Consider the following 27,571-nt stretch of genomic DNA (forward strand, 5'->3'; position numbering starts at 1 on the left):
CTCTTCGTCCAAGATTCTTTCCTCCTACATGCCTTCTGACTTTGCTCCAGTCTCACGGGTCTCCGCTCTGCGCCTCAAATACATCCAGACATTTCCCTGCATGCAGTGTTTGCACATGCTGTTCCCTCTACCTGGAATGCTCTTCCCTAAGATGTCTATGTGGCTGCTCCGCCTCACCCTTTGGGTTTCTGCCCAATGTCATCTCTTCAAGAGCCTTCCCTGATGATTTGATCTAAAGTCACAAATCTCACCTTTCCTGACCTCCCAAGTGCTCATCACTCTCTACGCAAAGACCAGGTTTTTTACGGTCAACCCCTTCCCAAATCATCTGGCTCATTTGCCGACTTCATCATTAGTCTTTCCCCAATGCCAGGTAACGACCATGAAGGCAGATCCGTATCTATTTTGTCCACTCCTTGAGATAGAGCCTGGCACATAGTAGGTGCTCAAATAATCTGCTGAATGAATGAATGAATGGACACCCAACTTAGGTGGTCCTTAGAGACGGGCAGGAAGGGGCCACAGCGCCACACTGACCGTGCATCTGGTAGGTGTATGGGCTCTGTCCAGTGGGTGGGGTGCTGAAGCTGGAGCCATAGCTGAGGAATCCACTCTGGCCAGGGGAATGGTTCAAGCTGTCTTCTGTCTTGATGCCTTTGAAGGAAGAGGGGGAAAAAAAAAGGACCAAGGACACATGATTAGGATGCGTCCTTGTCACCCACGAAAGAGCTACTGGGTCAAGACAGCATGCAATTTTATCAGCTTCCAAATGAGGAGTTGCAAACTAGTGGTTTGTCAGCCAAAGTTAGCCTATAGACATATTTGACTTGGCGTGCATATTTTTTAAAAAAACTGAATTAGTTGATTTTCCTTAAAAGTAAGGATATTTCATACACAAAAAGCTGGAGATATGGCTTCTTTTTGAATGACAAGATGGTCTAGTAACACCATGTCTGCATCACATGTGACCACAAGCTGCCCCTTTCACATGTTTCCCAGGTCATCACAGATTTCATTCCATCTGCAGGACTTTGAGGCTGGTTTTAAGATGCTATTTTCTCATCTCAGTTGTGATCTGTTTTGGTACATCCTAGGATCCTATCAAAAGTGGAGAAGGGAAAGGCAGGCTACAAACGTCTCATATTTTGTAAATGCCACCAGCTTCATGCTACCTGCCAGCTTGGTAGGTATGCAAGCCTGCAGCCCACTACTCCACTGAGTAGTGCCGTGTATGGCTTAAATGTCCGTTAGGATTTTGGGCAAAGGTGTGAAACGAACCACCCTTCCTCTGCAAAGATGATGTCACTTAACTGTGAGACACACTCTCCAATCTCATGGGGGGGACCTGCTTATCCCAAGGCCACAGTTACAAATCTGCCTTCTGCTTCAGCAAAACGTGGCATGCTTACCTAAAGCATAGGTACTAATTCCATGAACAACTGGCTGCAAAAGGGACTGTGTTGAGGAGGTGAGGCTAACCATCATCAGCTCATTCACTTAATTTTTATCGAAACTGTAATGAATGCATTGTAGAAAATTCCAATAGTACAAAAGGCATAAAGTGTCTCTTCCTATCCCTGACCTCAAACTCCAGCTCTTCTGCCTATAAGCAACCACGATTACCAGCTTTATGGAACACAATTCACTTCCAGACAAGTTCTGTGCATATACCAACTTATGTATATAATATACATATGTAATGTATATATCTATTACATCTTTTCAAAAGTAAACTGGAGTATTCTATAAATTCCGTTCTTCATTTTTTTTTTCTTTTACTGCTTCATAATATGTGATAATGATCATTCTTCATGAGCTTATAAAGTTCTTCCTTACTTTGTATTGATGGCTGTGTGACATTCTAATGTGTGGTTTCCCCATCATTTAACCAGTTTCCTATTCATTAACTTTTGGGTGGTTTTTAGATTTTATGACTCTAATTTAAGCTGCAGCAAATACACACATAACACACACACAGGCAGCAAATGTGTATATATACACACACACACTTGCAGAAAATATATTTAACATATAGATGTACCTATATGCATATATATATGTATTTGCTGCAGCTTATAGTCATCACACCACACACACACATTTTGTGCACATGCGCAAGTCTTTTAGGTAAATTCCCAGTAGTTGGAATCACCGAGTCCAGGGCAAGAGCGTCTTAAATTTTCTTGGATGTTGCTGAATGGTGCTCCCTACATTGTAGGTGACATTCTCTCCAAGCACTGAGTGAGCCCTGCTTCTCCACAACCACACCAACTGTGTTATCAAACATTGTTTATCTCTGTCTATCTTATGGGTATAAAACAGTATCTCATTGCTGTTTAAAATTTCATTTCTTTCAAGAACACTTCCAGTTCTGCTGATGGTTTTCTTACTGAAATTACCTCCTTCTTACCCTGTCAACCCCACAAAATAAGAGAATGCTTAGTAAGGTAAAAACAGATAGATTATGAGTCAGGAAATCTGGGCTGGAGTCCTAGATGGTTTGCTTCATTCATTGGTGACCTGGAAAGTTTCTCCTGCAACCCCAGGTTGGAGGCCTCCTTTCTTGTGAAATGATGGGTTGTTAGGAAATTAAAGAGGAAAGAATGAACACATAAAGGCTCTGAACGAAGTAATTAAAGCACACATCTCTTTTATCCTCACATCAGTCTCACGAAACAGGCAATATAGTACTTCTCTCATTTTAAAGATGTGGGAATTGAGATTGCCCATCCCTTGGACTGGGGTCTTGCAATTGGCAGAAAACTCTGAAGTCAAGGTTCCTTATCTTGATGCTTCTCAATAATAGGTGTGAGGGGTTTTAAGCCACTGATGGTGCCAGACTTTAGTAACAACAACGATGGCAGCAACAAGCAATATTTATACAGCACCTTCTTTTTGCTCAGTCCACCAGGAGTGGTTAACGTTGCATTGGGTGCAGGCGGCCTCACTGTGCACCTAAAGTAAAATCTAAACTCTGTAGTGCAGTGACCCCCAAGGCCCTGTGTGGGCTCTGCCCACCCCTCCGACCTCACTGCCTTTCCTGGGCTCCTTCACTTACTTTGCTCAAGCCATATGCTCAGACACTGTTTGTTTTAGTGATGGGATGGAAAGCCGAAATCAGAAATATCACTGCTTGCTCAGCCAGTTCCCTGATGATGAAATCCAGGTTGATGCCAGTTTTTACTATTCCAATCCAAGATGAAATGTACATACTTCCTCCAGCAATGTCACAGTGTTTGTCTTGGTTGGATACAAGACAGAAATTGCTGCATCTAAGGATGCCTACATTGTCCATTTTAAATAGATACAGACAAAGTTCAACAATGTCTTTGGACTCAAAGCCTTTGCATATGTTGCTTCCTTTGCCTGGAACCCACACCTCCCTCTTCTCTATTAGGCAAATATTGTTTGCCTAGAAAGGCCTTCTATGACCTAAGTCAGCCCTGAGTAGCATGCAGTTCTCCTGCCTGGCACTCATCCCAGTTCACTGCTGAACCTCTGCTCTCTGTTTAGGCTGCAGGCTCCAGGAGGGCGGGGCTGGGTCCCTCTTGTACCCTGAAGTCTCCCCATATGTGGTTCCCTGTCTTGCACATAGTAGGTGCTCAAAAACTGGTGAATGAATGACTATGAAAGAAAAGAAAATAAAGTTTTTCACCTCTTCTTTTGTTTGCTGAAGTGGATGGATCATAAAACTCTAATCCATGAGAAAAAGAAGAGAATATGAAAATGGCAAAGGCGCACGAGGGCCTTCATCCCGTAAGTCTGTTGTCCAGACTGCGGTCCATGCATCAGTCACAAATTCAGAACGAGAAAGTCAGACACTGAGAAGTAAACATGCAGAAACTTTTGCAGCAACTTGGCATTGTTCTGACATCTAAGGCCATTTCTCCAGACTTGTATTTAGTATGCTTTTAAAACATTTTAATTTGGCCCGGTACGGTGGCTCACGCCTGTAATCCCAGCACTTTGGGAGGCCGAGGTGGGCGGATCACTTGAGGTCAGGAGTTCAAGACCAGGCTGGCTAACATGGCGAAACCCCATCTCTACTAAAAATACAAAAATTAACTGGGTGTGGTGGTGCACACCTGTAATCCCAGCTACTCAGGAGTCTGAGGCACGAGAATTGCTTGAAACTAGAAGGTGGAGGTTGCAGTGAGCTGAGATCACGCCACTGCACCCCAGCCTGGGCTACAGAGTGAGGCTTCATCTCAAATAAATAAATACATATTTTAATTTGATTTTTCTGGCAATTCATTTTATTTTATGAAAATATTAGTCCATAGTGGAATGGCAATTAAAAAGCAAAAACCTGAAAACTGCTCTTTTAAACCAGATGGAGAAACACTGCTCTAAGAGATTGTGTTCAAAGGAAATCTGGTCACGGTTTGGCCCAGAGGCAGACTGATCTCATCAGACCTCCTGCTCCCCAGGCATCTCTGATGACTCCGAAAAGGTGCTCGTGAACTATCTGCAAGTTCCACTGGCTTCCGCTCATGGAAGCACCAAAGTGAGTGTGTGGATTTCAGAGAGGGTGTCAAAACCAGACAGCCACTAAGTATTCATTCACTCATTCACAACTATTAGCTCAGCACCTGCAACAGGCCAAGAGATACAGATCTTGATGCTGGAGATACTGTAGTGGTTGGAGCTTACATGCTAGTGGGAGGAGAATGACAGTAGAAAAACAAGTAAAAACCCACAGTAGAGGAGAAGCATACGAAATACTTTTTGGGTAATCCAAGAGACAACATGATTGGCTCCCAGACTCCCTGGCACACTCAGCGGCACACACTTTTCCCTTCCATCTTATGAACTTCACACTGACACAATTCTCCAAACATGATTAAATCTTTTGGACTCCATTTAGAGTCTTATGGTGCTAAAAAGAAGAATGAAGCAGGGAAGGAGGTGGCAAAGTTGGTCAAGGGGAGTTGGGATTTGAAATTCCAAACAGAGTGATCCGGAAAGGTCCTATGGAGGATGAGGAAGAGGTCCCATGGAGGAAGAGACATTTGAACAAAGACCTGAAGGACGCAAAGGAGCAAGATTTATGGATACCCGAAGGAATACCTGTCCAGGCAGAGGGAAGGCATGTGCAAAGGTCCTGAGGCAGGAGCGTACTTGGTATGTTGGATGAATTAACAGCAAGGAAGCCAGTGAGGCTGGAGTGGGGAGAGGGTGAGTGATGAGGTCAGAAAGATCATCAAGATGGGGATGGGGCAAAGATACTGCAGTGGAAAACCTTTGGCTTTGATCCTGAGAGGGGCCCTGGAGGTATCTGAGCAGAGGAGAGACAGGAGATGGTTCGTGTTTAAAATATCAACAGCCCCCTGAGCAGGTGCTCAGTGATGTGAATTCTGGATCAGCCCATGGCACTTGGCACAGTCCAGAGTCCTCGTTTCCTGTCCTGGCTCTGGGATATCACTGAGGCAGGTGCCCTCTGCTTTCCAAGTCTCAGTTTCCTCATGACTACAATGAGGGTTTTGGACCAAATGAGCGCTTCCCTATCTTCAATGTTGTGCACCATTTGCTTGGTTTTCCCGTATCCCAGCACCATCCATATAATGATTCATTTCATGTTATTTTTAAACATCAGGCCAGGCGTGGTGGCTCATGCCTGTAATCCCAGCACTTTGAGAGGCCGAGGCAGACAGATCATTTGAAGCCAGGAGTTCAAGACCAGCCTGGGAAACATGGTGAAACTAAAAATACAAAAAATAGAAAAAATTAGCTGGGTGTGGTGGCACACATATGTAATCCCAGCTATTCAGGAGGCTGAGGCAGGAGAATCGCTTGAACGTGGGAGGCAGAGGTTGCAGTGAGCCGAGATCATGCCACTGCACTCCAGCCTGGGTGACAGGGACAGACTACGTCTCAAAAAAAAAAAAAAAAAAAAAAAAATCGACTCAATTTTAAAACTATTTGCTTGCCTTAAGCAATAATGACTAAGGAATCACAGGTTCCACACACACACACATACACACACGTATATAGATATAAAATACAGATTAAAATAAATATATAACTACATTTTTTTTGGAGACAGGATTTCACTCTGTCACCCAGGCTGGAGTGCAGTGGCACGCTCACGGCTCACTGCAGCCTCGACCTCCCAGGCTCAAGTGATCCTCCCATCTCAGCCTCTCTAGTAGCTGGGACCACGTGTGTGCCACCACGCCCGGTAGTTCTGGAGACTCAGCACCCAGAGGCTTTGAAGCTTCCATCTTCAGCCTGCTGGAATTGGAGCCCACCATGCCTGAAGAAACCCAGGAGGAAGGACCACATGAGAGGGAGGCCCCAGCGTGCCATCGAGGCAGCCCCAGCCCACCTGCTGGCTGAGCACAGCAGCGTGAGAGGGACTGTGGGAGACCAGCAACAGGCCCACCTGGCCAGCCCACAGAAATAATTTGTCAGTGTTGTTTTAAGCCACTAAGTTCTGGAGTGGCTTTGTACACAGCCAGAGATAACAAAAATTTTTTACCATTATCCAGGATAGTGAAGAATGGTTATACCCTATGACCCTGAAATTCCTCTTGTAGGTTTCCACCCCTGGGAAATGCACAAAGATGCTGATCGCAGCATCCTATGTGATGAGAAACAAAGCCCTAAAAGACTATCAAAAGAATGAGTAAATAAATTATGGTGCTGTCAAGTAGTGGAATACTATACAGTAGTGAAAATGAATGAACTACAGCTACTTGTATGAATATGGATACATTTTACAGACATAATGTTGGGTGGAAAAAGCAAGTTGCAAAAGAATCTGTACTAAAAGACACAATGTAGGTAAATTTTTAAAAAATGCTTAAAATACTCTACATTAAAGGTCAGCAAACTCCAGCCCATAGGCCAAATGGGATCTGCTGTTCATTTTTGTAGATAAAGTTTTTTGAGACATAGACAGCCATTCGTTTATGCTTTGTCTATGGCTGCTTTCATGATACAATGGCAGAGTTGAGTGGTTGAGATAGAGACTGTGTAGTCTGCTGAGACAAAAATACTTACTATGTGGCTCTTTATAGAAAAAGTTTGCTGATCTCTTCTACATAAAGAAGTACGGGGGAATGATAAACACGAAATTTGGGAGCACAGGAATCTTTGAGAGGAAAGGAAGGCCACCTCCCTTTATTTTTTGAATTGAACGGTCAGTTCATAGGTGTCGTAGTATTACTCTATGTATGTCTTTAATATTGCATAATAAATTGAGAAAAAAATACTCAATACTCTGTCCTTGTCTCTAGTTTGCTCAATTGTGTTATCTCCTGCAGCTATTTAAACAAAGTAAATAGCACTATTTGCCAAGGAGCAATGAAAAAAGTTTCCTGACAAGATTCAACAAGGTTTGTCCAGACAATGAGCAAACACGGCTTGCTCAGGCACAGGCAGATATAAAGGGAAACGGCTTTTCACCCACCTGTTATTGTTCAGTGACATGGACATTCTGTGTGTGTGTGTGTGTGTGTGTGTGTGTGTGGGGCAGCCTCGCTTCTACTGGGACAGGGGACATTTGTTGAACATTTCTCTTGAGGTGGGCCCTGGTGAGGAAGCCCTTCATCTAGATCAGGGTCATGGACCAAATCTGGTCCACTGCCCGTTTGTGTAAATAAAGTTTTATTGGAACGCAGATACACACATTAGTTTACATATGGTCTGGCTACTTTCATGCCACAATGGCAGAGCTGAGTAGTTGTGATAAAGATCATATGGATCACAAAGTAGAAAATATTTACGACTTGCGCCTTTACAGAAGAAGTTAGCCAACCCCTGGTGCAGATGATCTCATTTAATCCTCCCAGCAATCATGAGAGGGGTAGACTTAGTATTACTCCCATTGTATGAACGTGAAAATTGAGGTTTAAGGAGGGGAGGCTGCTCCCTCAGAGTCTTGCAGCCTGCAACAGGCAAGGGTGGGATGTGAACCCGGGCAGCAGAGTTCCAGGACATGTGCTCTTATCATCCACACTGTATCATCCAGGAACAGATGCTCCAAAAGTAACTGAGACAGTAAAATAACTTTGCACCAAATTGATTTCCTTCTGATGCCATGTTTTGTCTGGGAACAGGGCTAGTTTTCTCTTTTATGTGAAAAAGAATATGGCTTCATTTTTCTTGGCTTTCAGCCAAGCAGGGTGACTTATGTGTGATTGTATTCTAAGCCTTCTAGCACAGGAGGGGAAGAAAGTTAGAAAAGATGCCCACACCTGTTGGCCAAGGTCTGTCATAGGTAATCCCCCAGGACTTACAGAATGCACAGCCAGGCGTCGGAACCCCACGGGTGAGGGCTCAGGGTCCAGAGCCAGGCTACCTGGGCTTAATTCTACCTCTGCCACCAACCAGCTGGGTGACCTTGGGTAAGTTATTTAACCTCTCCGAGTCTCTGTTTCTCTATCGCTCAAGGGAGGATAATGAGGTGACCTTCCTCGTAGGGTTGAGGTGGGGATTAAAGGAATTAGTGGAAATAAACCAATGTGAGTGACAGGAAGTCAACGATGGTGACGATTACTAAGCCTGGTCTGATGCCTCGACAGGACCTATCAATTCCGCCTCTAGAGTTGCTCTTGATTCTGTCTACATGTGTCTGTCCACTGCCATGGCCTCGCCCCAGGCCTCCAACATTTCCTGCTCCAGGCTTCATCTGTCTCCCAACCGGCCTTCCTGCTGCTCTTCCTGATTACATCTGAGCCAGACACACCACAGCAGCCAGTGTGATCTTTAAAACCTAGGCTGGGCACGGTGGCTCATGCCTGTCATTGCAGCACTTTGGGAAGCAGAGATAGGAGGATTGCTTGAGGCCAGAAGTTCAAGACCAGCCTGGGCAACAAAGTGAGACCCTGTCTCTACAAAAAAATTAAAAAAATTAGCCAGGGGAGGTAGTGAGTGCCTGTAGTCCCAGCTACTCATGAAGGTGAGGGAAGAGGATTGCTTGAGCCTGGGAGGTAGAGGGTGCAGTGAGCTATGATTGCACCACGGCACTCCAGCCTGGAAGACAGAGCCAGACCCTGTCTCTAAAAATAATAAAAATAAGAATAAAATTAAAAAAAATCTCACATAAGTTGTATCCTATTACCCACTGCTGACAAACCCTCTAGTGGCTTCCAGTCTCACTTGGAGCAGAATCCCAAGTCTTTCCTGGGCCTCAGAGGCCCCGCCCACCTCACTCACCTCATCTCCCATCGTCCTCCAGCCATTGGTCTTCTCAGAACTGCCAAGTTCCTCCCCATTCCCAGGGGCTGCCCCTCTGCCTGGACGCTCTCCTCTCTATGCCTGCACATGGCCCTCTCTCAGTTCTCAGCTGAATTCGCTCCTTATTTAAAGGCCTTTCCCGGTCCTAGAACCTAAAACAAGTCTTTGCTTCCTTTATGCCGTGCATCATAATTTGAAATTACACATACAGATTTAAAAATCTGGGGCCAGGGACAGTGTAGTTTCCTCCTGCCTCCTTTTCCTTTGTGAACCACCCCGTCCCCACCTTCAGATCAGTTGTTTTGGGTGAGGCTGGCCTGACCCCTGGTTCTGTGGGTGGACATGTGGCCAAATATGGCCACCCACAGCACCTATCTTCTTGGATGGATGTGGGAGTCCAGCAGAGAAATTCCTGGGACTCTGCGGGAAGTCCTAGACAGTGGGGGCTCTCTTTTTGGGGGGGGCACTGCAGCCTGAAACTGCCCGGGCTGTCTTTGCCACCACAGTGGGAGAGAGTGCCTGAGCCTGAGGTCCACAGATAGGGAAGCAGAGGCTGAGTCCTGATATCATTCCTTGAGGACCTGGACCCAGGCCTGCCTGAAGCCAGTGCCCTAGGTTTTCCCAGCTACATAGGCAATAAACTCCTGTTTCCTCCAGCTGATTAGCTTGGGTTTCTGTCACTTGCTACTAAAAGGGCTTTGGTTAAGATATCAGCTAGGAGGGGAGGGAACAGCATGACTCAAGGCCAGAGGCAAGGGCAGGTGGGCATGGACGGTGAGCCAGGTCCACAAGTCTTCAGTTCTTAGCTGTAAGATGTCAACAGTCAAGGGTGGGAGGTCTGTTGTTTCGGCCCCGTCCCCCACCACATCCATTTCTCCTTCTTCCAATACGACCACTCTGTTTTCCTTTAAGAAAACCACCCCTCCTGCATAGACAATCCACAGGCTTCAGCTTCCTCATCTCCATCACCCTGTTCCCCTTGCCTTGCTATAAGCATCGTCACATGGCCCAGTTTGGGCCAATGAGGGCCAATATGGGATTCTGTTGGAACTCCTGGGAAAGATGAGCTCTCCTTCCACTAGGCATGTGGAGCTAAAAGGATGCAAACCTTGAGTGCACAGGCACCATCTTTGCTGTCATGCAGGGAGAACTTGCTGGGAGCATCTGAAGATGGAAAGAGACTTACTCCTCATGATGACACTTTAGCACCTAGATCCAGCCATACCTGATGAGGGTTGTATCCACAGATCTCTCAGTATGCAAATCATTCAGTTCCGATTTTCCCTAAACCAGCTTAGGTTCAACTTCCAATTCTTGCCATCAAAAAGGGTCTTCATATTATAGTCTATAGAATTTGAACCATATTTAAAGTGTTACTCTTTTCCCTTTATCTCTAATCCAGAATCAGGTTGGTTGTGTTTATCAATCCACATTTAGCTGAGACAATAGTGCAGAACAAAGACCATGATTTGGGGACCGGAGGAGGCGAGTAAGGACTTGTTTGCTACTCACTGTAGGAAGGGATTCCATAGGCTTGTGCTGGAGGTGGGTAAGCTGTATAGGGGGTAGCCTGCTGGATCCCCGCACTGTACTGCGTCTGGCCGTAGGCTGCCATGGCTGTGGAAGGCTGGCTGGGGAGGACACGTGGGCAAGATCTGTGTGGAAAGAGAGAAGATTAAATCTCCAAGCCCAGTCTGGCACCCCTTCTTCCTTATCTTGATATCAACATCTCCATTTTTCTTTGGGGTTCTGCTCTTTCCAGAGCAGAGACAACGTACATGTTCACCAAATTCCATTTCATTTTCCTCTTCCAGTGAAGCAGGAAGATTACATTTTCTGTCTCCTGTACAGTCAGATTCAGCTGTGTGACTGGGTTCAGCCCCATAGAATGTAAATAGATATGCTGTAAGCCACTTGCAGGCCTGGCCAATGAACACATCCCCTGCAACCCTCCTGTCCTTTCTCCTCTTTTGACAGCAACTGTGGAGGGCACAGGTTAAGATGGCAGAGCCATAATATGGAAACACTGTGGATCCCTGAGTCAGCTTGTGGAGGAGAGACAGCTGCCCTGGAGGGTTTCACCCCATCCACATTGGACTTCATGTGAGTAAGAAACAAACCTTTGTTGTGTGAAGACACTGAGATGTCGAGGTTTACCGATTACTGTAGCATAGCCTATCCTACCCCGATTGTCCTAATTTAGATACCTTCTCAATTGACTGCAGCTTTAACAGGGCTGTCAATCAAGATGTCTAGCTCTTAGCTAAGGGGTGGGGACATGATGCAAGATCCTCCAATCAGACTCTGTCTTGGGAATTTAAATCCTCCATATTGCTTGAATGCTGAATCTGTCCTATTCTTAATCTCTCTCAAGGCCTGATTATTTCATTTACGTTTTGAGCTACTCCAGATATTCCCCCAAAAGTTCTTTTAGACTTATATCAGCCAGAGTTGATTTCTGTTGCTTGCAACCAAAGACCACAAATGGGTTCTCTACTCCATGGAGAACAACAGGTTCTATAATGGGCTAGGATGTACAGGGTTCCCTACTTAAGATATTTGTACTGTGGGTGCTGCCAAGCACTGTGTTTTTTACTAAGGGTTGGGAATTATGTCACATGCAACTGGTATGTACATTATATCTCACGGATGCTCTTATGAAATCCCTGGGGTGGAGGCTCTTATCTCTCCTGGTTTAGAGATGAGGAAACCAAAGCTCAGAGAGCTGAAAACACAGCTACAAAGTGGTAAATATAGAGCTTAAATGAAGGAGTCTGACTGCAGAGCCCATGGTTGGAACCATGAATCTGCTATTTCTCACAGGACTGGGATTCATCCAGCCCTGCAGATAGCAATAAATAAAGTCCAGGTGAGTTGTTCAAACACAAAGGGAGCAAAATGGTGGCCTAGGGGCCACATCCAGTCCACAGATCCATGGATTTAATTTCTTTGGCCACTGAAGTTATTTATTTTTTTTCCTAATTTGAAATTGTTGCTAATATTTGAAAACCAGGTTACACGCACACATACACACACACATGCACACACACGCAGGCATGCACACACACACGCTCGCTTTGTCTCCCTTCTCTTGAAAACCAGGTGCTTCAGCATACCTGGGTCTGCACTCCTGTGTGGTGGTATCAATAAGCTGGATTTGAGCAGCAGCCACTTCTTGAGACTGAATCACACCCTGCCTGCAACAATCCCTACAAGGGCCACTTCCCTTAGCGGTAAAGGTAGTTGATTCTCATGCCTACGTGCCAGGCACTGTCCTAGTTACTTCATGTGAATTGGCTCATTTAAACTCTACCACAACTGTGACAAGTCTTGGAGGTAATTTCTGTTTCTATCCCCATTTTACAGGTAAGAAGACAGAGGCAGAAAGGTGAATAACACATCACAAGCACACGGCTGATACAGAACTTGAACCCTGGCGCCAGAGGCCACACCCTTAACCCCTCCGCTCTGCCACCCTCCCCCAGACACCACAACTATCATGCGTCTAACTATCATAACCGGGTTAAGCGTACAGGTAAATGTTGATGAGATTCCTCAATCTGTGTCTGATTCAATTTTGGTTACATGACATCACTTTCGTTAAAGCCTGTTTGCTTCCAGAGTTCCTCCTCCACCTGAGGCCTCATAGCAGGTGAATGCAAAAGTTTATGGAATTATAAACAGATGTCCCTATCCCCATCTTTCTTTTTGACTACTGCCATGATAAAGGGTTATTTGGGGGAACCTGTTGCTAAATGCATCAGAAACTCATTTGAGCTGGAGATGTCAGTCCCAGGCCTGGAAGGCGTCTCATTCATCAATATTTCGGCTCTCTGGGGCACTGAGAAGCATGCAACCTGCAGAGCAGACAGCCTTATTTGAAAATGTTCCCAATTCACACCCTTCCTTAGAAGAGAAATAGAAGCTGGAGACCCAAGCCGATCCACTCCTGCTTCCATCAAAACCCATTCAAGTGGCTCAGATTAAACAGGGGTTCAAGTTAAAACCCAGAGGAAGGATGGTGGAGCTTTCTAACTCTGAGGCCTTAAAAAAGTTGGGTAGATTTAACAGTCCTTGGTTGCTACTAATACTCCCCAAAACATCTTCTGGAGGGAAAGGAAGGCAAAGAAAATGCCTTCCTTATCAACAGCTGCTCCAATGTTGGAGAAGAAGGACGATTTCCAGATGCTGAGGAGCTCACCACCTGGCCTGAGGGGCACCCAGGGCATGGCATGCAGCAGCGGGCTCAGGATGGCTGCTCCCAAGGGCAGCACCCAGAGGGCTCTGGGCAAGGTCATCCCGGCACTGAGCTCCCACTGCCCCAGCGTGTGCCTGTGGTGGAGCATTTATGGCACCAGGTTGAGATCTCTGATTTCCTGGTTTAGCTCCCCAACTAGACTAGCTCTCCAGGGACAGAGACTGCATCTCATCCATCTCCGAGTTGCCAGGGCTCAGTGTGGGGTTAGGTACTGAGGAGTGATGTGTGAGCGGCAGAGGAGGAAGAAAGCATGCATGCACGCGTATGTTCATTGCAGCACTATTTACAACAGCTAAGACATGGAATCATCCCAAATGCCCATCAATGATAGACCGGATAAAGAAAATGTGGTACATATACACCATATGCAGCCATTTAAAAGGACATATGCAGCCATTTAAGAGGAACAAGATCATGTCCTTTGCAGGGATACAGATGAAGCTGGAAATCCTTATCCTCAGCAAACTAACACAGGAACAGAAAACCAAACACTGCATGTTCTCACTTATAGGTGGGAGCTGAACAATGAAAACACACGGACACAGGGAGGGGTACAACACATACTGTGGCCCGTTGGGGGAGGGCAGGGGACAGGGAGAGCATCACGAAGAATAGCTAATGCATGCGAGTTTAATACCTAGGTGATAGGTTGACAGGTGCAGCAAATCACCATGGCACATGCTTACCTATGTAACAAACCTGCATGTTCTGCATGTGTATACTGGAACTTAAAATAAAATAAAGAAATGAAGAAAGCAGGGAGGGGAAAAAGGAGAGAGAGGTGGAGAGAAAAGGATGAGGGACAAAAGGGGAAGGAAGAGAGGAAGGGAAAGAGAAAAAGGGAGAGAGAAATAAGGATAGAAAGAAGGGAGCCTGTAATCCCAGCTACTTGGGAGGCTGAGGCAGAATTGCTTGAACCCGGTAGGCAGAGGTTGCAGTGAGCTGAGAATGTGCCACTGCACTCCAGCCTGGATGACAGAGCAAGACTCTGTGTTGGGGTTGGGGGGAAGGAAAGAAGGGAGGTTGAAAAGAAGGAAAAGGAAAGGAATGAGGAAAGGAGAGAGAAAGACGGGGCGGGGAAAGGAAGGAAGAAATTGAGAAATTTCCTGTGCATGGGAAAGGAGAGGAAGGGGAGAAAGAAAAGAATTTTTAAAAAAGAATGAAGAGAAGAAAGAAGAAAATAATAGCTAAGACTCTGAGGACACTCTGCTCCAGGCCCCATTCTAAGTGTGTTTTACCTGCTTTTGCTGTTTCGTGGGGGCAGGCAGCACGACTGTCTCCCTCTCCCAGATGGGGCGGCTCAGGCCCAGGGAGGTGGAGTGACTTGCTCAAGCTCACTCAGCTAGGAAGTGCTGCGGCTGGGATTCCTATTCAGGGAATCTGGATCCAGGGCCCTTTCTCTCAACCTCTACCTTCCAAGAGAGAAGAAAAGGAGGGTGTGTGAGCAGGACACAAGTGAATGGCACTCACCTGGAGAAGAGCTGGGACACTCTCAGGGGGGCTGATCTGGTGATGCCTGGAGGAGAAAAAGAAAAATTGGAAGGGTTTTAGCGACTAGGGTGATGTTCTGCAGAGGTGGTGAGTTCAGACACCACTTAAGCAGGAGCAGACTTGGAGGGGTGCTGCCCGCGGCTTTCTCCACCACAGATGTTTATCTGAGGTGCCACATCTCAGCACTTTTCTTCTTGAGGAGTTCAGAACCCTTTCTAGGTGCGCTTTGTCTCCGGGCAGTTAAGGAAAAATGACATATAAAGAATCCATAGCATCTTGAAATGCCAGAGTAGAGTCCATTTCTCCATCTGTGTACAGATGGAGAAACTGAGACAGAAGGAACGCGCTTGAGCCAGGTCACATGACTAGGCAGCAGCACAGCTGGGAAGTGGAACAAGCCGGCGCCATTTCCACTCCTGGATGGAAAACCGCTCCCTTCCCTCCTCAAAAGCAACCCCCAAGAACCCCAGCATGGCAGACATCGGTTAGCTTTGCTCATCCAACATCCATTTCCCTTCTTCTAATGACATCGCTTTGATGTTCCTCCCCTGCCTCCTCACTTCCAGTCCATGGGGTGCAGGTGCAGCTGACCCCAACACTTTAGGGGAAGGAACCTCTTGGATCATCTCCTGAGCTCCACCTAGGCTGGTGGAGCAGAGAGATGGATGAGACCTGGGCTCCTGATGCAAGTACCTTACACCCAATCCCTCGGCATGCAATGTCCAATCATTGACGGGAGGCAATATGCAGGGGATGATGAAAAGGTGACAGAGTTAAGCTGGGAGAGACATTTGCCAGAGGACAATTTCACATAGGGACAGTGCACTGGGCAGTACTTTTGTGCTCCATCATCTTGAACAATGCAACTCAATGTCCTCACTGCAGAGTCCTGGACAAATTCTAGATAATGTGTGTACTGATGGCAACGGCGTCAACCTGCCAATGCCCACTCCCTGTTGTGTAGGGCAGCGGCCGTGTCATCATCGCACCCTAAGGCTGTGGAGCTCCGAGCATGTCTCAGCCTCTGTGCTGGAGGCTCAGGAGACCAACGTGCACTTCCAACTCTGCCACTTCCTAGTTATGAGACTTCAGGCAGGTTGCCTCGATCTCTGGGCCTCAGAGCTCCCCCGCTCTGCAATGGGGTTGAAAATACTTATCTTGCAAGGACAGGAGAGGATGAAATGAGATGATGTTAATAGCCATCATTTACCCAGTGCTTTTTACGTGCGAAGCTCCCTTCTAAATTCTTTACCTGGATTAATTATTTTAATCCTCATAACCACCCTATGAGAAAGGTTCTATTCTCATCCTCCGATGAACAGCTGTAGGCACAGAGAGCTTAAGTAACTCACCCAAGGCCACACAGGAAGTATAGCGTGGATGTGTGATCTGAACCCAGGTGGTCTGGCTCTAGAGTCTGTCTTCTCAACCATGACACTACAGCTGACAATGACAGTCACTGTCATAAGAGCAACTGGCATTCACTTAGAGGTTGACTATGTGCCAGGCCCTCGTTAACTGCATATAGACAGGTTCTCACTGAGTCTTCACAACAGTGCTCTGAGCATGCAACGCTATTAACCCCGTTGTACAGATGAAGAAACTGGGGCTCCGAAGGTCAAGTGCCTTGTTCAAGTCACACAGCCATGGGCAAGGGAACTGGGACTTGAACCCAAAAGCTGTGTGACTCCAAGGTCAACACTCTTAATTCCCTCCGTCTGGCTGAGCGAAATTCTGTTCAAGTCCCAAACCACTGGGGTCGGGGCGGGGGTGGTGATCTTGAAGTTCATTTAGAGACTCATAACTGGAATTAAGAAAAGGAGAATTGCCTATTTTATGATATACGATGGCAGCATGTATCGCCCATAGTAAGAAGGAATTGTGTAACACTTTTGTTGCAGGTACAGGTGTGAGAATGTGTTGTGTGTGCATGCGTGTGAGTTCAACAATGCAGAAATGTATTTTGCATTATGTATCACATTCCAAGAAAAGGTTAGAACAGCAGCAGCCGAACGTCAAGGAAAGCCCCTGGCACACAGTAGGCGCTCACTCAATGCTGATTTCCCTACCCTGGGTTTGCTCCTAGGCGGGGTGTCCTGTACCCCATCACCCCTTCTTCCTCCTCCCGCAGGGTTCGAGAATGAACTGTCTCATTCTGAAGCAGCCACAGTCTCATTCCTGGTAAAAGCCCATGACTTGAGTGCATTTAGTACTGCATAAGTTACTGAATTAAACATTTTGAATGTTTTCTTTCATAAATACATAAATATTCATAAAAATCTAAATCTATGGGAACAACATTCCTATGGGCTCGAATTAACTCGGCATTCCATAAATTGGAGGCAAGCGTCTTTTCTGCCAATCTCCATGGCATGATTTGCATGTTTGCCTCACCCAGCTCCTTTTCAAGCTTCCACCCAGTTCCTCTGAATTGTTGAGCAACCTGCCTTCCCCAGGCAGACAGGTTCCCCTCCCCCACTACGCAGACCTGTAATACTCTCCCTTTCCCACCCCAGCAACCTCAGGAAGACTATGAAAGCGAGAAACAGGCATTTGGAAGTGCAAAGAGATTTTCCTCTGGCAACTGTGTGATTTTTGAAAAACACAGGCTTTTTTCCTGTTGTCTGCTGGTATCAATCACATTTAACCTTTTCATGCCAGGACACCCGGGGGAATTGAGAAACTGGAGAGTGAGTGTATTAAACTCTATGTGGAATGATCTTCTTCCTCCCTTTCTGCTTCCTTTCTCCATGGCTAGGGTGGTGTGGACTTCATTGGTCATCTTTATCATTAATACACATGACAAGGCAGGGCTCTCTAAGCTCCTTCCCTCCTTTGGGAGCCTTGGACGGGACAGTGTCAAGGGTGGAGATTCTCTTCTTTGGCACAGAGGTAGGCAGGGACTGCCCAGGAGCAGAGAATGCCTTTCTTCTTCTTGTGCACTTGCTGGTGGTCCAGAGCTCTTAGTCCTCAGAGGTCACGTGGACCAGGAAGTCCACCCTGCAGGTGTTGTAGCCAAACGTCCGCAGACTACCAGGAAGTAGGCTTGACCAACTGGTGGTTGTGGGCAACGCCAGCCCCGGTGCGACAGGTGGAGAAGTGGGCATCACTGTCACAGCTGCAAGCAACAACGTGGTCTTCAGTGTAGCCCAGAATTTCTTTCAATGACCCCCAGGTGCCTGCATCACCATTTTCTTGATGTCCCTGTGCTCAATAGCTTTTTCTAGATGGCAGGTCAGATCCTGGACAGACACACTGAGGGTGGGGACACAGGAGGCTGTGTCAGCAAGCTTCCCATTCAGCTCATGAATGACCTTGCCACAGCCTTGGCAGTGCCACTGAATACACTCTGAACAGTCTCATGGCCATCGCACCACAGCTTGCCAGAGGGGCAGAGAGGGCACAGGCAGTGGTCATGAGTACCTTTATGATGCCATGGTTGTCATAGATCCTTTTGGGGGGACAAGCAGATGGCTTGCTGGAAATCTAGAGGGAGTAGGTCATCCCCATCTCGAACACAGGCCATCAGCACAAGGCACAGAGATGATGCCCCTTTGATGTCACTCTTCAGGTGAGCCCCAAGCATCTCTAGGGTGATGAAGGCACCTTCTTCAGTGGCAGCAATGCCCCCTTTGGAATGTGGTGCCTGGCAGATGGAGATGGACTTCCCACTGATCATAGCTTTTTGCACTCAACCTTGTTGGTGCCATTGAACTTGCCATGATGGATTCATATTGGACCATGTAGGCTATGAGGTCAAGGTCAACGGAGGAGTCATTGATGGCAACTTAGATCCACTTTGCTGGTAGTGAAAGCAGCTCTAATGACCTGGCGCCCAACAGAACCAAATCTGTCTACTCTGAGCTTTGCCCCTTCTTCATCCTCCCCCAGGGCTTGAGAATGGACCCACAGGATGAAGGGGCTGTGGCTGATGCATAATGGGCTAGCTGGCTGCCAAGTAGGGAGGACAGAGTGCCTCCTCTATTTCCTTCTGAATTTTAAACTCTACGCCTCCTCTTCTTCCCAAGCTTCCTCGGGGTGAGGAGAGAGGGATCAGCTGAGCAGATGGCCACAGCCTCCGGGCTGAGCTCATTCATTCATTCATTCAGTGCCAGGCATGAGTTCAGAACTGGGTTACAATAGTGAGTGTAATCCCCAGTGTTGGAGGAGGGGCCTGGTGGGAGAGGACTGGATCATGGGGATGGATTTCCCCGTAGCTTCATGTTCTCATGACAGTGAGTGAGTTCTATCATGTTCTCATGATAGTGAGTTCTCACAAAATCTGGTTGTTTAAGTGTGTGGCACCTGCCACTCCCCTGTCTTCCTCCTGCTCCAGCCATGGAAGATGAGCCTGCTTCCCCTTCACCTTCCACTATGATTGTAAGTTTCCTGAGGCCGGAACTGTAAGCCAGTTAAAAGTCTTTTCTTTATAAATCACCCAGTTTCAGGTATTTCTTTATGGCAGTGCGAGAATGGACTAATACAGTGAGCCAAGGCAGTCAGGGTCCCTGGCTTTATGGAGCTGAAGCCTCCTGTCTAGTGAGTGAGATGGATGACAAACAAATAATCACACAAATGAGTACTTAACTGCAATTATAACAAGGTGCAAAGGAAGCAATGGACATTCGAGACCAGCGCACCTGGAACCAGGATTCACCTGGGGATCTTATTAAAACACAGGCTCTGACTGTTGGTCAAGGAAGCCTCCAGGTGATGCTGACGCTGCAGGTTCACAGACCACATTTTGAGGAGAGTTTAGACCACTGGCTAATACAAAATTACACATCGCTAAGCATTATCACAATTTGGGGTTCATTAAAAGAAATCTCCATTTCAGAAGACACAAACTCAAGTGCATATTGGGGCCACGAAGACAATATAAATGTGCAAAGCAAAAGATCCAGTTTCAAGAGAGGAAATTAAAGCTTCAGTCTGTGTGTACTGAGTGCACACTACGTGCAATTGTGTATGTGAATGACTGTGTGAAGCAACTTACCCGAGGACGCACATTCATTCATGCAGTCAACAAATGTTTATCATGCACCTACTATGGGCCAAATCTACAACCCATTCTCATAAATTGTTGATGTTCTTTCCAAAGAAAACACATAGGCTTAAGGGGTCAGATCCAAATTTAAATCCTGGCTGTGCTGCAATACGGCCATGAGACCTTGTGTCCTTCACCTCTTCCCTCTGAGTCTCAGTTTTCTCATCTGCAAATTGGGGCAGTATCTTGCACATATGCAGATGGGACAGGTACCTGGCAAATGGTTAAGTGCTGAGCACAGAGGAGCTATTATTAGCTTCAGCTCTCCTGGGGGCCCTTGGTTAAGCCACTTAAATCCATGAGCCCAATTTGAATGTTCACACTTTTTTCACCTCTCACTGGGAGGATTAAGAAGCTAATGATTCTGAAAGCAGCAACCGCTGTTATGTTGCCTAATTGGACCTCAGGGGCCGGCGTCTAAGGGATCCCCCAGTGAGATGAGAGAATCTGTTGTGCCAGCAAGACGTCTTGAGGCGGGTCTCTGCTATGAAGGTATACGTCTGTAAACTGTATCAGTTCATCTTCCTCGTGTGGGTGATTTAAATCACTCCCATACTAGGGACAGGGACAGCTGGAAAGACACCACGCTAGGCGTCCAGAAGTGTGTGCCTCAATTCTGACTCTGAGAGGCTCTGTGACCATGAGCAAGCCCTTTGTCTCTTGTGGGAGGTGCCACTGAGGACAGAAAGGAATGAGGCGGCAAGTCCTAGAGTGCAATGGTTTTCGGGAGTCTACAAATACTCCCTCTTTGACTGAAAACATCGCAAATTAATTTTATGCACATTAGAATCACAACAAGACCATCAAAGTCATAACTCTTTATTTCTGGAACTGGTTTAAGTCATCCTTTTAAAATGAATTTATTTCAAAGGAGTTGTTATAAAGAAACAACAGGCCGGGCACGGTGGCTCACGCCTGTAATCCCAGCACTTTGGGAGGCTGAGGCGGGTGGATCACCTGAGGTCAGGAGACCAGCCTGGTCAACATGGTGAAACCCCGCCTCTACCAAAAATACAAAAATTAGCAGGGTGTAGTGGTGGGCACCTGTAATCCCAGCTACTGGGGAGGCTGAGGCAGGAGAATTGCTTGAACCTGGGAGGCAGAGGTTGCAGTGAGCCAAGATCGCGCCACTGCACTCAAGCCTGGGTGGCAAGAGTAAAACTCAGTCTCAAAAAAAAAAAAAAAGAAAAAAAGAACAAATTAGTACCAAGTGGCTGTAGAGGTGGTCTGAATACATGACAGAAAGTGGCTCGAGACTGTGACATTTGTGAGCTACTGCCATCAATGGAAGCTCTTTATCTGTGGAGGCTACAATGGGATTAATAGCACCCTTTGCCCCCACAAAACGGGATTTCTGTTCCACACAGGTAGAGGCTGTTCTGGGTGTGAACGACTACAAAAGCCTTAAAGGTGAGAAGGATGAAGCTGACATGTGGTTCCCCAGGCCAGTACCTGGGCAAAGGTCTGGGCAGCTCAGCCTGGCCTGGTTGAAATGAATCAAAACCTGTCAGCTCCAGGTTGGAACCGGTGAGACTGAAACTGAAAATGAGGTCTTGTCACGCCCAGGGCAGAGGAGGTGCAGGAAGTGAGAGCAGCTCCTTGGAAACACTTAATGAGATTAGAGCATCAGTTTCTGAAAAATGCATTTGCATTTTAAAAGAAAAATTTTCCTCTATTCAGGGTAACTCCCCACCACCCCTTCCCAGAGACAGGATACAATTCAAATCCATTTTTCCCGTGAATCGTAAAGAATAATAGGTAATATTTCTCAAGTGGTTCCTACAAACAAACCAGGGTTACTGTGCCAAGGACTGCATGAGCATGATCTCTCTATTCTCCACAACAACCCAGCAAGGAAATTATTATCAGTACGATGCAAATGTAGAAAATGAGGCAGGGGGAAGTGAAGGAAACTTTACTAAGGATTCAGAGCCAATATGCCTCTAAAGTTATCTGGGCTTCCTCAGCACCACTCTGTCTTCATCCACCCACCCCGTCTTCATCCACCCACCCCTTCACTCACCCAGAAATAATTTTTAAGGATCTACCATGAGCCAGGCACTAAGTTGCATGCTAAACAGGAAAAGAAATTTACATATGTATATGTATATATGTTTGTATTAATATATGTAAAGTTTTTTGAGCACACTGCTGCCTCAGGGCCTTTGCACTTGCTGTCTTCTCTGTGCATAAGGCTCTTGTTCTGTGTAGCCATCTGGCACCCTCCCTTACCTCCTACAGGTCTTAACTCAAGTGTTATCTTCTCAGGGACCTCTTTTCTAGCCACCCTAACAAAAACTGCAACCCTCCACCCTTGCATTCCTCATCCTCCTCCCCTGCTTTTTTCCTTCACAGCACGCATCACCATGCAACGTGCTATATACTTCTTTATCGTCATTGTCAGCTTTTTGCTTTGTCAGCACCCTAGTGTGGGCTCCATGAGGATAGGGTTTTCCATGCTGTCTCCCCAGTACTTAAAACCGTGCCAGGCACATGGCTGATTAAACATTTGTTCAACAAATGAACGAACAAATGAAGGAAGGAAGGGGTAGTTCCTTTCATTAGGAAAGACCTCTCTGATGAGAACTGAGGGAGGGCTGGTCCTGCAGAGCCTGGGTGAAGACTGGTCCAGACAGAGGAAACAGCAGGTGCAAAGGTCCAGGGCACAGAATCATGCTTCTCAGTTAAAGCAAAGGAAAAGGGGCCAGGGGCTGGGCCCAAGGAGCAAAGGCGATAGGGAGGGAGATGAGTTTGGGAGCCTTCCAGGGATAGACAAGTAGGGCCTGGTGGCCAAGGATAAGGAATTCAGATCTTATTCTATACTTTTTAAGCACACTAAGTTAAGTTTTAACTTAGTGTGCTTAAAAAGTATAGAAAAAGTTTTAACTTAATATAAACCACTCCCTGTTTTAACTTATTTCATCCTCACATTGAGTCTATACTTTTTAACTTAGTGTGCTTAAAAAGTATAGAATAAGTTTTAACTTAATATAAACCACTCCCTGTTTTAACTTATTTCATCCTCACATTGAGTCTATACTTTTTAACTTAGTGTGCTTAAAAAGTATAGAATAAGTTTTAACTTAATATAAACCACTCCCTGTTTTAACTTATTTCATCCTCACATTGAGTCTGAGGTTGGTGGAATAATTACTCTCATTAAACAGATGGGGCAAATGGGTCTTAAGGAGGTTAGGCCACTAGCCAGGGTCCCACGACCGGTAAGAAGCAGAGGTGAGAATGCACCGGAAGCCACTGGGGAGCTTCTTGGCTCCACATTCCCCTCCAGAATCCCCCTGAGTGCGGGTCCTGTGACTCATGACTCTCTGGGGTCCTCCTTTGAGTAGGATCTTTGAAGTCACCTAGTAAAGACTCTGTAATAGAAGGAATGGCCCAGGACGAGGGAGAACAGGAGGCCAGGCAGTGGGAAAGCCATAATCCGGCACTTGGGGGTCACGCTCCAGGGTGGAATGTCCCCTGCAGAGTCTCTGGAGCTCACCACCTGCCCCATGAGAAAGAAAGTGTGTGTGTAACCTGACCTCACTGGCGCTACCTGTTCTGAATTTGGGAGCAACCTCTCTCTGCCCCATCGCTTCCACCCTCAGAGCCTTCACCTTGGCAGCCAGCTTGTTTCAGGGCAGTAGAAAGGGCACTGACAGCTCCAACTCACAAAAAGGAGTGTCTGTGGATTTCACCACTGTGCGAGAATTGAAGATCTAGGGTCTGGAGACTCTTACGGCTTGGCAGAAATGAGTTAGAAATGGTTTACAAGGGGGAGCTCTGGAACCAGAGTGCCTGGGTTTGATTCTGGTATGACTTTAACCTGGTTACATAACTCCTCCATGCCCCAACTTCCATGTCTGTAAAATGGGCTCATAGCCTAGTAATTGTATAATAATTAAATGAGAAACAGTACAGAGTACTGATCAGGAGAATAAACTCTGAAGTCAGACTATGTAGGTTCAAATCTGGGCTATCTGTGCCATCTCAATCAAGCTGCTTGACCTCTCTGCGTTTTGGTTTCCTCATCTGTAAAATGGGGATAATAACAGGACCCACTTTTTAGAGTTGTGAAGATTAAATGAGTTAAATAGAGTAATGCCGGGCACATGACAAGTGCCGAGTGTTTGCTCTGACGGTGATAGAGAGGGAGGAGGAGAATGAAACTAGAGTTATGTTGCTTTGAACAGTGCCTGGCAGAAAGTAGGTGCTCATAAAAATGAAGGACAAAAGGGAGAGGCAGGGATTCACCTACAGGACAGCTGCCTCTCAGCTCCTACTAGTGGCAGCCAGCAGGGAATGTGGAGGCCCAGAGTTGCTAAAGCCCTCAGCCTTTTTTTTTTTTTTTTTTTGAGACGGAGTCTCACTCTGTTGCCCAGGCTGGAGTGCAATGGTGCGATCTCAGCTCACTGCAACCTCCGCCTCTCAGGTTCAAGCAATTCTCCTGCCTCAGCTTCCCAAGTAGCTGGAATTACAGGCATGTGCCACCATGCCCAGCTACTTTTTGTATTTTTAGTAGAGATAAGGTTTCACCATGTTGGTCAGGCTGGTGTCAAACTCCTGACCTCATGATCTGCCTGCCTCGGCCTCCCAAAGTGCTGGGATTACAGGGGTGAGCCACTGCTCCTAGCCAGCCTCCAGCCTTTTAAGAGAAACTAGAACTCCAGATTTGTATGTGAGTGCTCCCAATTTTTACAAATTCACTTTTACTTAAAACATAGTGTAAACCAAACAAAGACAAACTCCAGGGCCAGATGTGGCTACGGGCTGCCCTGTGTGCAACCATGGTTTTGAATTTACCATGGTTATTTGGTTCAGAGGAGAACAACAATGGAATGGTACATTTAACCATGCACCATGCCCCCAAGGTGTGCCAGACACTTTACATCCCATCACCTCACTTCCTCCTTGTAATCGGCACCCTATGAAGTATGCCATTATACCCCCATTTGACAGGTGAGAAAACTGAGGCTCAGAAAAGTTAAACGGTTTGCCTGAGATCATTTGGCTGAGAAGCAGTGCGGCTGGGATTCCCCACTCAGCAGCCTATGCCCTTTCCTGTTACTACCGGCTCTCAAACGAAGACAGTTGACTTGTGTCTCTACTTAAGTGGACTTGTGTCTCTGTTTGGAAAGAAAATGATGACTGTCTTTGAACAGGGCTCAGTACATTTTCTTAAACTCTCAAAGGCCCCAGGGCGGTTTACAAGAATGGTCCAAAGTGCCAGGAAGAATGAGGGTGTGCTCTTCACCATCCAGTTTTGGCATGAGAGCCCAAGCCACTTGGTGGTACTTTCATCCGTGCAGTTCCAGCTCTGTAACCAGCATGTAAGGAGAAATGTCATTGTCTTGCTGACAGCAATAATTACTGATGGGAGCCTGGGTTGGCTTCAAAGCCAATTCCTTGTGATGTTATATTCCACTAGACACAAGTCACTTTGGTTTTCCAAGACAGTTACACAGCATTTGTGCCCTATGAGTTGGTGTTAAACAGATAGTGAAGGAAAAACAAAGAGGGGGTCTCAGGACACCAGCAGCAAATCCCAAAGCCAGCCAAAGAAAGGGTTAAGCCCAATGGTTAAACATAATAGCTTAATGCCTTTTGCTAACTCCAAGCTCTACCAGGAAGGCTGACAGATCCGAAACAGAACAAACAATAGCTGGAATTGTTCTAGTGAAAACTAGTTCGACTGCATCATTTGCCAATACTTTTTTAAACAACTTTGATTCCTCTCTGCTTCCTTGACTCCAACCCGACCTGAAAGCAAGAGGCAGACGAGTTCTTGTCCTAATGTCAAACCCCTGTAAGCAAGACGCCTGCTTGGACAAGGGGATGGCAGAACAGAGTAGAGGACAGAGCTCAAAGCCGGAAGCAGACACTGCAAAACACATCCAAGGGCTGGGCCTGGGACTCACCCCAAAGTGACTATCATCTGTGGTGGTGTCAGCATTTCTTGGAATTGGAGACCAAGAAAGGAAGTTCAAGATACAAACGAGCATATTTTTATCTCTAACGATGAGACAGAATTGTCAGACATGTATGCCAAAGTTTTGGTTCAGAGGCAAGCATTTAAATGGCAGGGGGAGAAATTGTCCTAAGGACAGTACTTTGGAAAGGATGCGTGTCTGTCGCTTACGATATTCTCAGGGTGACCTAGGACCACCACACCTGTTGACCCAAACTCACAGCAGGAAGCCTACCTTCTCTGTCACTCAGAGTCCACACAGTGGCGTCAGCACGGTGAAACTTCAGTTTCTCCAGACAAGCGCTGTTTACAGTGAGGCTGGCTGAGATCACTAGTTCTAGCATTTCCTTGTACCTGAAAGAAAACAAAGGGAAATATAATTTATTCATTAATTATGCATGCTTGCTAATGGTTCCTATTTTTTTCCCTAAGAGTATAAATATTAAAGCTGATTACCTAAACCCAGCCTTCTTATAAATTCCACATGATAAAAATTCACTGAAGTTTTCATCAAAGGGAAATGAGAAATTAAAATGAAGTTCTTGCTCCCCGCTGGAGAATACACCCAGTTGATTAAAACATTCCCCTCCTTCTTGCTGTATTTTGCCATTAGAAAAATTATATTTTGGTCTCTTTTCAATGTCATATAAATGAGCCAGAGCAAACTAGGGCAACTTCCCAGCTGAGGAAGAGAGAGATAGGCAGCATTTGGATTTAGATTTCCAAAAGCCAGAGGCTTAGGGAGAACGTGGAGTTGACTGTGGTTAAGAGAGTGGGTGGGGTGGCCCACGCCTGTAATCCCAGCACTTTGGGAGGCTGAAGCGGGTGGATCACAAGGTCAAGAGATGGAGGCCATCCTGGCCAACATGGTGAAACGCCGTCTCTACTAAAAAAAAACAGAAAAATTAGCTGGGCATGGTGGCGTATGCCTGTAGTCCCAGCTACTCGGGAGGCTGAGGCAGGAGAATCGCTCAAACCCAGGAGGCGGAGGTTGCAGTGAGTCAAGATCGCACCACTGCACTCCAGCCTGGCAACAGAATGAGACTCCATCTCAAAGCAAATAAACATGGTACTACTCGCACGGACAAAGAAAAGCTCAAAAGACATCAGCATCATTAACAGCTCTCTCAGTGGCAATACTCCACAGTTCATCACTGTGGTCCTGACCAAGAGAGAACATACTGGCTCCTGAATTACCATGATTTTTATAATATGCTATGGGGGGTGGGCAGGGGAGAGCAGGGATGAAGTCTTCTTTGGTCTTTCTCATTTTTTAATTGAAAACATTTCCAATTCTTGCACCATGTTGGTAGTCGCTCCTTCTAAATTCTGGCCGGGCGCAGTGGCTCATGCCTTCAATTCCAACACTTTGGGAGGCCGAGGTGGCAGATCACTTGAGCCCAGGAGTTCGAGACCAACCTAGGCAACATGGCGAAACCCCATCTCTACGAAAAATACAAAAAAGTTAACTGGGCATCGTGGTACATGCCTGTGGTCCCAGCTACTCAAGAGGCTGAGGCAGGAGGATCACCTGAGCCAGGGGAGATGGAGGGTGCAGTGAGCTGTAATTGTGCCACTGCATTCTAGCCTTGGTGACAGAGTGAGACCCCGTCTCAAAATAAATATT

The 27,571-nt window shown here is 46.4% G+C and overlaps 1 protein-coding gene across 3 annotated transcripts in view; it reads right to left on the reverse strand.

Annotated features, from left to right (window-relative positions):
* The window catches only part of EYA2 (EYA transcriptional coactivator and phosphatase 2), a 284,816-nt gene that overhangs the window by 162,266 nt on the left and 94,979 nt on the right, over nt 1–27,571 (reverse strand). For 2 of the 3 annotated variants that reach the window (XM_008015099.3, XM_073006149.1), the window contains exons 2-5: nt 26,180–26,298; nt 14,912–14,957; nt 10,696–10,838; nt 538–654 (exon numbers count right to left, since the gene is read on the reverse strand). In XM_008015099.3, the coding sequence (XP_008013290.2) occupies nt 538–654; nt 10,696–10,838; nt 14,912–14,957; nt 26,180–26,288 (415 nt within the window). In that variant the 5' untranslated portion in view covers nt 26,289–26,298. The remainder of the gene's footprint in view (nt 1–537; nt 655–10,695; nt 10,839–14,911; nt 14,958–26,179; nt 26,299–27,571) is intronic. The other variant, XM_073006162.1, reaches the window with a different exon arrangement.

Source organism: Chlorocebus sabaeus, chromosome 2 (genome assembly GCF_047675955.1).
Source record: "Chlorocebus sabaeus isolate Y175 chromosome 2, mChlSab1.0.hap1, whole genome shotgun sequence".
NCBI lineage: Eukaryota > Metazoa > Chordata > Mammalia > Primates > Cercopithecidae > Chlorocebus > Chlorocebus sabaeus.